Source organism: Micromonas pusilla (assembly GCF_000151265.4).
Source record: "Micromonas pusilla CCMP1545 genomic scaffold MICPUCscaffold_14, whole genome shotgun sequence".
NCBI classification, from domain to species: Eukaryota; Viridiplantae; Chlorophyta; class Mamiellophyceae; order Mamiellales; family Mamiellaceae; genus Micromonas; species Micromonas pusilla.
This window is the reverse complement of record NW_003315895.1, coordinates 282922-293495: the sequence shown is the minus strand read 5'-3', so window position 1 is coordinate 293495 and position 10574 is coordinate 282922. Positions and strand designations below refer to the sequence as shown.

Genomic DNA, 10574 nt, shown 5'->3' with positions numbered 1-10574 from the left:
GTCACAGTGCCGAATTTCCGCCGTTTTTCGACGGAAAATCGGCGGAAAATCACCAAAAAATGAGTACGGAGCGGAAAACTACTCATACTCCGACTGATTGCCCATAGGGAAAATTCTCAGTTTTTCGCCCGGAAAGGGACGGAATTCCGTCCCTGAACGGGACTACCTGTCAGGTCGCCGTCATCAGAAAAAGAAGTCGCGGCGCCGAATTCCGCGCGCGTTCAAACCCGGGCTCCGTCACACCTCGCGCGCGCGCGCTCTCGTCGGCGGCCGCGTCCTCGTCGCTCGCGGACCCTCGCCGCGCGCGAACATCTCTCCCGGCGTCATGTCCGCCCCGGCAGAGGTGCGATCGCGTTCGTCGTCGTCGTCGTCGTCGTCCACGCCGCGCCCCGCGCGCGACGAGATCCCGTCGTCTCGTCCTCTCTCGCGCCCGCCCTCCCCTCCCGCTGACCGACGCCGCCGTTCCCCGCAGGCGCCGAAGACCGAAGCACCGCCCGCGGAGAGGGTGATCACCACGGAGCTCATACAAAAGTACCTCGACGAGAACCAGAGCCTCATCCTCGCCATCTTGGAGAACCAGAACGTCGGCAAGCTGAGCGACTGCGCGACGTACCAGACGCGGTTGCAGCAAAACTTGATGTACCTCGCCGCGATCGCGGACGCGCAGCCGTCGCAGAACGCGGCGGCGGCGGCGGCGGCGGCCGCGCCAAAGTGATGCGCGCGTGCGAAGCGAACGCGCGGAGGAGTTAAACTAGCGGCGACGCGCGCGCGCGGCGTGAGGGTGGGCGACGCGAGCGGCGATCGAACGAATCGAATTGCGAAAAATAAACTCAGAATCATCTGTTGTACACGCACAGCGCGCGCGCGTCGTCGCGGAAGATTAACCTCACCGCCGCACGTCGTCAGCCGCCTCCGAACGTCGCCCGGACGCGTATCGTCCCGCTACTCGCGCACGCGGCGCGGCACTCGTCCAGGTCCGCGTCGCCGCTCAAGTCGCACGACTCGTCCGCGTCGTCCGTGTACGTCAACGTCATGGGCGTCCTGCGTGGGTGAAGCGATCGGTCAGTCGAACGTCTTACCGGTCAAACGTTGAAAGGGAAGCGCGGGTGAAGAGTGACGACGGGAAAAGTCCTTAAGGAACGGCGTTCACCACGCGATCGCGGTCGTATGGGGACCAGTGTGAAAAAGTGAAGAACGCGCCTCGCTGCGTCTCCCGACGCCTCCATCACGCGCGCGGCGAGGTCGCGGAAGGACATCGAAGGCAAAAGCTTGACGCGCATCGTGTCGCCGTCGCCGAGGGAGATCTTCGCGGTGAACGTCGCGTCGCTCGCACCGCACGCGCGCGCCGCGGACGGCGTCCCCGGGGGGCCCACGTCTCGCGCCCCCCACGCGGAGGCGGTCGGACTCGCGAGCGCGGGCGAACCGACCGCGCCGCTCTCGATCTTGAGTCGCACGTGGCCGAGCGCGGTGGCGAGGTCGGCGGTCGCGACGCCGGCGGCGGCGGCGTTCTCGCGGCGCTGCTTCGCGAACGCGATCGCCTCCTCCAGGTCCGAGTCTTTCGAGAGCAAGCACCACTCGTCCTCGTCGTCTTGGTACTTGATCTTAAAAAAACCTCTTTCGCTTTCGAGAGGACGGAGGCACAGCGCGAGGCGATCGACGAGCGCCGCGTGCGTGACGTCTCCCAGGAGCCGCACGCGAAGAAGACCTCCTCCGTCGCCGTCGTCGCGCGACGCCTTGAAGACGACGCCCGGCCCGGGGCCCGCCGCGCCCGCGGCGCCGCCGCCGCGCCCGCGTCCCGACGACAACAACCCGGAGGAGGTCTTCCCCGAGCTGTCCGCGTCGAACGATGAACCGCTGCCGTCGCCGCTCGTCTTCGTCCCGCCGGATGGACCCGTCGCCGTTCCCGTGCCCGTTCGCGCGTCCGCGTCCGCGTCCGCGGCGTCTTTGAGCGCCCCGCCGGGCCTCCCCGCGGGGGACCCGGGCCCGCTCTGCATCAAGAAGTTGCCCGGGTCGATGTCTGACGGCGGCGGCGGCGACGCGGCGGCGAAGTGCGTCGCGTTGGCCGCGTTGAGCGCCGCCACCGCGCCCATGTTTCCGTGCAAGCTGCCCCCGTGCACGCTGCCGCCGTGCAAGCTGCCGCCGTGCACGGAACCGCCCTGCGTCGACGCGAGCGTCGTGCCGCTGTCGAACGAGTTCCACATGAAATCCTCGTTCGTCGGCTGGGCGGCGTGAGACGCCCCGGGGATGGGCAACGCGGGCGAAGGGCGCGCGGACGCGCCCTGGTCCGGGTACCACGCGCGCCCGTTTGCGTTGCCGCCGCCGAATTGCGCGAACGCATACTCACCGTGTAACGTCCTCTCCTCGCGCGTTTCAGTTTCAGCAGCTTGGTTATGCAGCGCGCGCCGCGCGACGTCGCCGCCGTGCCACGAGAACCCTCTCTGGAACTTTCCGATGCCGCCGCCGTCGCCGCCGGGCCAGCCGCCGGCGTTTCCGGGGCGCGGCATCCCGCCGTCGCCGCCGCCCCACGGGTTCTGATCCGCCGCGAGCGCGCGCTTCAAGCCGCTCAGGGTGGATCCGCCGGCGATACCACCGACGGGCGGCCACGGCGCTCGTCCGCTCAGCGGAGACGACGTGATGGAATCGTGACGCGTCAACGGCGACAAACCCCCCGGGGGGAGCGACCCGCCGAGGCCCCAACCCACGCCGCCGTTCGGGCCGTGCACGGACGCGTCGTTAGCGCCGTCTCCGCCGCTCGCCGGGTCCGTCATGAACGAATCGCGCGTTCCCAGCGACATCGCGGACGCGCCGCCGCCGCCGTGCGCGGAGGAGTCGCCGCCGCCCTGGCTGCGTTCGCCGGGCGCCGCGGCGCCATCCGCGGTGTACAGCGACTTCAGCGCCTGCTGCAGCTTCCCTTGCTTCGACTTCAGCGACCGCCGCGGCCACCGCGTGATGCCGTACCGTCGACAGATGCGTTTTAACGTCGTAGACCCGACGCCCAAGTCTTTCGCGGCTTGCTTCAGGTGCTTGCTGAAGTGCTGCTGCAACATCTCTAGCGTGACGCCCCAGTTCATCACGGTCTCGTCCACGCTCGCGTCGCCGGGGAGCGGGATCCCCGCGAGCGAGTTCCCGCCGTGCGCGCGACCGCCGCCGCCGTCGCCCCCGACGGCCGCGTGGACCGCGGTCAGGTCGCTCGACTTCGAATTTGGCCCTCCGCCGCCGCCCGCGCCCGCGCCCGCGCCCGCGCCCGGTTGGCCTCCCGGAGCCGCGTTCGCGTTCGCGTTCACCCCTCCTCCTCCCCGCGCCGCCTGGCCCGCCGCCCGCGTCGCCGCGGCCGCGCCGACGGTCACGATCTGCAACTCCCGCGCGTTCTGCAGGTAGTTCCACAGCGCCTCGACGCAGCGCCGCTGCTGTTCCGCGATGAGCAAGTTGCTCGGAAGAATCACCTCCAACACCGCCTCGATCGGCTCCCCGCCGCAACCGCCGCGGTTCGGCTTTTGGTGCAACAAAATCTTGCACGTGCACGCGCCGTGAAGACCGAGCAGCGCGGTCGCGTGCTGCAGAGGCCAGTCCAGCTGGCTCCCGTTTTGGACGTCGTCGATCCAGATCATCGTCCCCTGCTCGTGCGCCTGTCCCACCGGTCCCTGACCGCTGAGCAACGAGATCTGCGACGAGATCTGACGAAACGGAAACGCCATCGCGTCCTTGACGCAGTACGGCGCCCCCGCGGCGATCAGCAGACCGTCGTCGTTCGGGATCCAGCACTGCGCGAGCGGGAACCCGAGCGCGTGGCACATGTTCTCGAGCGCGACGTCGTTGCCCTCGCCGACGCGCGAGAGCTTCGAGCCCAGCGCCGCGCGCATCGTGTCCTCCGTCCCCAAGCGATCCGTCCCCGCGGTGTACAGACCGTTCTCGCGCAGCGCGCCGACGCAGATGCTAAACACGCGTCCCATGTCCGTGACTTGCTGATCCAGGAGGAGCTCCATGACGGCGAACGGCAACGCGGGGCGGACGCGAGGGTCGTCGAAGTACACCGGAAGCGCGATCGTGGAGTGCATCTGGCACTCGATCGCGCATCCCAACCGTGGGTACTCCGTGGGCTGGTAGCAGCACACCGACGGCGTCCACTCCGCTCTGGAGTGGAGGAAACACCGCCCGGGGAGCCCCAACAAGTTCGAGTCCCCGCCCGGGGAGAGGTTGAAGAAGAATCCCTCGGACAACCTGTGGTACTTCCAAAACTTTTCTTGATGCACCGTCTTGACGCGCGTGAACGCCTTAAACGTCTGCAACATCACGAGCGCGCCGCCGGGCCTCGACTGCAGCTTCGGCACGAACAACTGTACGAGCGACCCGACGTCCAGGCGTTCCGAGATGTCGTTCAGCGTCGACGCGAGTCTCCGCTGCGTCGCCTCCGCGGTGCGATCCGCGCCGCTCGCGTCGGGCGGCGACTCGTGCGGCCGCTGCGGGGTCGTTCCATCATACAAAGCGACGAATGTCGGGGTGGAGTTCAAAGGCGTCAGAAGCGGAGTTGAAAGGCGTCGAGGGAGGCGTGTCGGGATTGAAACCGTGGGGTGGGCGGAGAGATGCGCCGGGAAGTAAAGTCCTTAAGGATCGGCATTCACCACGCCGACGCGGTCGTACGGGAACCGGCGTGAGATGGAACGCGCCTGCGCCGCGCGGAGCTGGTCGCTCAGCACGCGGAGCGTCTCGCCGAGGTGCTCCAACGTCTTAACCGCGCTCGTCGCGCTCGACCCGGTCCCGCCGCTGCCGCCGCTGCCGGTCGCGAGGTCGCCGCCGACGCTCGCCGGGGAGTCGGAGTCCCTGGCGTCGTTCCCGATTTTGTCGTCGCTCGCGTCGCGCGCCGCGCGCGCGACGGCGACGCGCTCGCCGCCTCTTCTCACGTCCGCGCTCGCGACGCTGGCGAGGGAGGGGGAGTCGACGGCGCGGGCGCGGACGTGGCCGGCCGCGGCCACCGCGCCCAGCGCGCCGCCGCTGGCGCCCAGGGACACGTCGATGTTGTCCGCGACGTCGAGGTTGTCCAGGTCGCTCCACACCGCGTCGGGGTTCGCGGCGCCGCGCGGATGAAGAAAGCGATCCCCCCCCGCGTCGTCCACGTTCACGAGCTGCTTGAGGAAGTCCGCGAGGTCGGGGTCGTTCGCGACGTCGTCCGCGCGCGGCGGCGGCGGCGCGGCGGCCGCGGATTTGCGCGGCATGTCCTTAAGGATCGACGTTCACAACGCCGACGCGGTCGTATGGGAGCCAGTGTCACCTAGCGCGGCGCGGCGCTTTTCTTTGCGATGAATGAATCGCTCCTTTTCCTGACGATCGCAGACGAAAATATCGTCCGGCGAGGCGCGGATTCGGTCGAGCGCGCGCGCGCCTCGTCGTACGCGGAGACGAGCTTCGCGCCCGAGGTCTGCGCGACGCGCGATCGCCCGCGTGCGAGGGCGTGTGGCCGAGCGACGAGCCCGACTCCGCGGTCGGGTCCGCGAACGGAAAGCGGTCGGTGCGCAAAGTGTCGTAACTTGCCTCTGAACCCTACAGTAGCTGCCGGAGAAAAAGGAACTAGAAAAAGGCGCCGGCCAGCATCGACTATCTTAACCTTAACAGTAAAGTTTTTCACCCACCCCGTACAACGTTTTGGTTTCAACGTTTGATTGCATCCCCTTTCAACTGACCGATGCTTTTTTTTGTAGGAATCGTTTTATCATATCATAGTTGTTGTACGACTGCTAAAACTGCGTGCTCGCTTTACTCGAGAAAGAGAATCCTCGACGACTCCGACGCGGCGGCAGAGACGGCGGCGGCAGAGACGATGCGGGCGACCGTCGTCGCGTCTCGCGCGGCGGCGCGAGCGCCGTGCGAGCGCATGACGCGCGCGCGCGCGCCGTGGACGCGACCGCCGCCGCGCGCCGCCGCGAGAGCGCTCCGACGCGCGGCGGATAAAGCCTCGCGGACGTCCGCGAGAGTCGGCGCCGGACGTGGTCCTCCGCGAGAATCCGCGTCCGCGTCCGCGCCCGCGTCCGCGACGTCGTCGTCGTCGCCGTCCGACGACGACGACGACGACGACGACGCGCGCATACCCCGCGCCGAGGCGCTGCGACGCACGGACGCGGTCCTCGCGCAGGCCGACGCGCCGCCGAACGACGTGCTGCGGGCGATTGCGAGCGCGTCGGACGCGTCGGGCCTCCCGCCCGAGCGTTGCGTCTGGGTCGTGCGCCTGTGGGGACACGCGTCCAGGCGGTGGTCGCTGCCGGAGATGCTCGCCGCGCTGCGCCTCCTCGACGGCGCGGACGCCGCGGAGCTGATACGGCTCGTCGGGAGGAACGGCGCGCACGCGAGCGCGCGAGGGATCTATCGCGAGGTGGCTGCGCCGGAGAATGCATCCTGGCGCGCGCGGCGAGAAAACGCCGGCGGCGCGACGCTCGTCGCGATGGCGTGGACGAACGACGCGACGCGCGGGCGAGGCGACGACGCGGACGCGATGTGGGAGGAGCTGCACGAGATGGCGCGGAGAGGGGACGTGGACGTGGACGCGATTCGACGGGCGGGAGGCGGCGGCGGCGGCGGCGGCGGCGGCTCGGAGAACGGGCGTTCGCATTCGCCGCGGCGACGACGCGCGGAGGTTTTCGCGCTGGAGATCGCGTCCAAATCGCGGAAGCGGCCTCGCGCCGCGGCGGAGGCGTACGACAAGTTCAGAAACGGCGAGGGCGACGGCGAGGGCGAGGGCGACGACGAGGGCGGCGGATCGGCGAGGCGAACGACGACGCGGGCGTCGACGTGTTCGACACGGCCGATTCGTATGGCACGGTGCGCGAGACTGCTCCCCATACGACCGCGTTCGCGTGGTGCACGCCGTTCCTTGAGGACTTTTCCCGTCGTCACTCTTCACCCGCGCTTCCCTTTCAACGTTTGACCGGTAAGACGTTCGACTGACCGATCGCTTCACCCCACAGGTTCCCGAAAGCCGTCTTCACCGCCGCGTGCAAAGCCGCGACCGGGACCAAGGACCCGCACTTCGCGCGAAGAGTCGCGATCGACCTCGCGAGCGACGGCGTGACCCCGGACTCGTATATGGTCGCGGCGTTGACGTCGGTGATTGGGCGCCGCGGCGACGCCGCGTCCGCGGCGCTCGTCGAGAGGATCTTTCTCGCCGCGAGAGAAGGCGGCGAGCCGCTCGGCGGCGCCGCGTGGTCGTGCGCGATCGGCGCGATGTGCAGGTTCTATACACTGGTTCCCATACGACCGCGTTCGCGTGGTGAACGCCGATCCTTAAGGACTTTGCCCATCTTCTCTCTCCGCCCAGCACTCGCTTTCAATACCCGCCCTCAACGCCTTTCAACTCCAACTGACGCCTATGTGCAGGGGGAACATGCTCGAGACCGCGTCGCGGATGCTGCGCGAGATGACGAGCGAGCCGTGGATGAAGGCGTGGCCGTCGTGTCCGACGCCGACGTCGGAGAAGAAGGCGCGTTCTCCTCACGCTGGTTCCCCCCGTACGACCGCGTCGGCGTGGTGAACGCCATTCCTTGAGGACTTTTCCCGGCGCGTCTCTCCGCCCAGGGTCCCTCGCTTTCAATCCCGACACACCTCGACGCCTTTCAACTCCGCTTCTGACGCCTTTCAACAGGACGACGGCGAGACCTCCGCCGCGGCCGCCGTGAGATGGCAAGAAGACGCCGCGGCCGCGCGCAAAGCCGCCGCGGAGAGGAAAGCCGTCGCGCCCGCGTACGCGCAGCTCATGCACGCGCTGTGCGCGCGCGGGATGCACGCGGACGCGCTGTCGGTGCACGCGCTCGCGGGGACGCACGGCGTCTACGCGCCGGGGAATCCGACGCACTACCGCGCGCTGTTTAAAGCCCTGCGCGGCGCGGGCGCGGAGGACGGCGGGAGCATGCCGCCGCTCAGGGCCGCGGAGGCGGCGGTCGCGGACGCCGCGCGCGCGGCGGAGGCGAAGGCGGAGAGCGCGCGACGCGAGCGCGGGGAGAAGTCGCCTTCGTGCGCGTCGTCCTCCGCGACTCGGTCGGCGTACGGCGTCGGCAGGATGAAAAACGTCTTCAAACCCTCGGTCACGCCGCCGCCGACGCCGATGGACGTCGAGATCGCCGCGACCGCGGTCCGCGCGACGCTGCACGTCGCCGCCGCGGGCGGCTTCCCCGAGCTCGCGATCGACGCCGTCGACCGGTTGACGTTTTCGCGCGCCGCCCCGCGGCCGGAAGATCTCGAGTGCGCGCTCGAGGCGTTCGAACGCGCGGGCGACGCCGCGGGCGCGGTCGCGCTGTGGAACGAGCGGCTCTCTCCCGCGGCGACGGCGACGACGCCGGGGCATCGCGTCGCGTTCGAGCCGACGAAGCGCGCGTGGACGGCGCTGATCAAGGCGCACTGCGACGCGGGGGAGGCGGACGCGGCGGCGGCGCTGCTCGAAGACGCCGTCGCCGCGGCGACCTCGCATCACTCGCCGTCGCCGTCGCCGTCGCCGTCGAGCTCGAAGAAGACGCAGACGCAGACGCGATCGCGCGGGCCCCCCCGGCATCGCAAGCCGCCGAGCGACGGGAACAAGCGGCGCGACGGCGTGGAGCTCATCGCGTTCAACCTCGTCGCGACCGCGTTGGCGCGCGTCGGCCAGCCGAGACGCGCTGAGCGGCTCGTGTTGTCGTCGATGCGACGCGCGGGCGTTCGACCGGACGAGGCGACGTTCAACGCGCTGATCGGGGGGTACGCCGCGATCGCGCGGCCGCCGACCGGTGGACGCGCGAACGACGACAGCCTGGGGTGGCGCTACGACCGGGAGACGCTCGAGGGACGAGACGGCGGCGGAGGCGGGATGTCCGTGTTCGCGGGAGAGGAGACGGAGACCGCCGAGACCGCCGCCTTAACCGCCGAGCTCGACGCGGACACCGACGAGACCCCCGTGGACGCGTGCTTCCGCCTCGCGCGATCGATGCGCGACCCCAGCGTCCGCCTGACCCCCTCGCGACGCACGTGGACGGCGGTCATCACCGCGTGCGCGCGCGCCGGCGACCCCGCGCGCGCCCAAGAGGCGTTCGACCGCGCGCGCGCTCGCGGCGTTAAAGCGGATAAACGCACGTGGACCGCGCTCATGAACGCGCACGCGTCCGTGGGCGACCTCGACGCGACCGCGGACGCGTACTGGCGGATGCGCGCGGAGGGGATAACGCCCGACGAGGCGACGTTAGCCGCGGCGTTGACGGCGGGGCGACGCGGCGGCGGCGACGCGAGCGTGGCGACGGAGGTGTATCGGGACATGCGGTCGCTGAACGTGCGTCCGAACAACGCGGGGTTTCGGCAGCTCACGGAGATGTGGGTGGACCAGGCGTTCGACGTCGACGCGAACAGAGCGGCTGCGGCAGCGGCGGCGGCGTCCGACGCGAGGAAGGGGACGACGACGACGACGACGACGACGACGACGACGACGAAGAAGCGAGAAGAAGCGGGAGCGCCCCGGACGCCAAACTTCCTCCTCGCCGACGTCGTCGGCGACGGTTCTGGCGGCGACAGCGACGGCGACGGCGACGGCGACGGCGACGGCGACGACGACGGCCCCCGCAGACGCGTCTACGGCGGCCTGGTCGCGCGGATGACGTCGCCGCGAGAGGCGCCGCCGGACCCCCCCTCGGACGTCGTCGACCGGAAGCCGCACGCCGCGGGTCCCGTCGCCGCGCCCGCGGGCCCGATCGTCGACGTCCACGGCCTCTCCACGGTGGAAACCCGCGCGGCGGTCTTGTCCGTGCTGCAGGCGCTGCGCGAACGCCGACGCGCGATGCTTCCGGTGTTTGGCGACCTCGTCATCGTGACCGGGCGCGTTCTATCTCACACTGGTCCCCATACGACCGCGTCGGCGTGGTGAACGCCGATTCTTAAGGACTTTTCCCGGCGCATCTCTCCGCCCATCACCCCTCGCTTTTAATCCCGACACACCTCGACGCCTTTCAACTCCGCTTCTGACGCCTTTCAACTCCACCACTCCGACGTTCGCTCGTATGGACCCTCGACCCTCAGGTTGGGGCGAAGGAGCGAGGGCGAGCCAATGCTACGCGACGCCGTGGAGGGTCTCGCGAGGGATCTGGCGCTCGACGTGGCGGTCGTCGAGGGAAACGCCGGGCGATTGGTCGTCACGAACGAGCGGTTGCTGACGTGGCTCGATCGCGGTGGGCAGTCCGCGGGGACGCGCGGGGACGACGACGACGACGGCGACGACGGCGGCGGCTCGAGACGGACGGCGGCGGCGGCGGACTCCGGGATCCCCCCGGGGCCGGCCGCGCTCGGACGGCGCGCGCGGCGGTGGCGGCCTCGCGCGCGGCGGCCGAGCGGCGGCGGCGGCGGCGGCGGCGGCGAGCGCGCGAAGGACGTTCCGGGGCTGGACGTCGCGCTCCGGGAGTGGTTGAGGGACAACGCGTGAACGACGCGACGGATCAAGCGCGCTGTACTAGTACGCGCATACTGTATTTTATGACTGATGCGCGTACACGTACGTAGAGAAAGTGTGCGCGCACGAGTCTGACGTGGCGTCGCGTTGCCTTTTTGTTTTCCCAGTCGCAACGATGACGTACAGTACG

General features: G+C 69.7%; 5 protein-coding genes across 5 annotated transcripts; 4 read left to right on the top strand and 1 right to left on the bottom strand.

Moving 5' to 3' along the window:
* Nucleotides 1-325: 325 nt before the first annotated feature.
* On the top strand, nt 326-715 carry MICPUCDRAFT_53008 (gif-like protein; the record flags this gene model as incomplete). Its single annotated transcript, XM_003063361.1, has 1 exon — nt 326-715. The coding sequence occupies one exon, from the start codon at nt 326-328 to the stop codon at nt 713-715; it is 390 nt and encodes a 129-aa protein (XP_003063407.1).
* Nucleotides 716-817: 102 nt separating this feature from the next.
* On the bottom strand, nt 818-5210 carry MICPUCDRAFT_53007 (nit2-like protein 1; the record flags this gene model as incomplete). Its single annotated transcript, XM_003063158.1, has 3 exons — nt 818-1041; nt 1219-4457; nt 4620-5210. 3 exons carry the CDS (start codon nt 5208-5210, stop codon nt 903-905), a joined length of 3969 nt encoding a protein of 1322 aa, XP_003063204.1. The 3' UTR covers nt 818-902.
* Nucleotides 5211-5677: 467 nt separating this feature from the next.
* MICPUCDRAFT_63756 (uncharacterized protein) lies at nt 5678-6913 on the top strand (the record flags this gene model as incomplete). The annotated part of the gene is made up of 1 exon (XM_003063360.1): nt 5678-6913. The coding sequence occupies one exon, from the start codon at nt 5678-5680 to the stop codon at nt 6911-6913; it is 1236 nt and encodes a 411-aa protein (XP_003063406.1).
* An 825-nt stretch (nt 6914-7738) lies between these two features.
* MICPUCDRAFT_63754 (uncharacterized protein) lies at nt 7739-9494 on the top strand (the record flags this gene model as incomplete). The annotated part of the gene is made up of 1 exon (XM_003063359.1): nt 7739-9494. A coding segment is annotated over one exon (1756 nt), but the record flags the coding sequence as incomplete, so codon positions are not given.
* Nucleotides 9495-10045: 551 nt separating this feature from the next.
* MICPUCDRAFT_63751 (uncharacterized protein) lies at nt 10046-10488 on the top strand (the record flags this gene model as incomplete). The annotated part of the gene is made up of 1 exon (XM_003063358.1): nt 10046-10488. One exon carries the CDS (start codon nt 10046-10048, stop codon nt 10415-10417), a length of 372 nt encoding a protein of 123 aa, XP_003063404.1. The 3' UTR covers nt 10418-10488.
* Between the last annotated feature and the right edge of the window lie 86 nt (nt 10489-10574).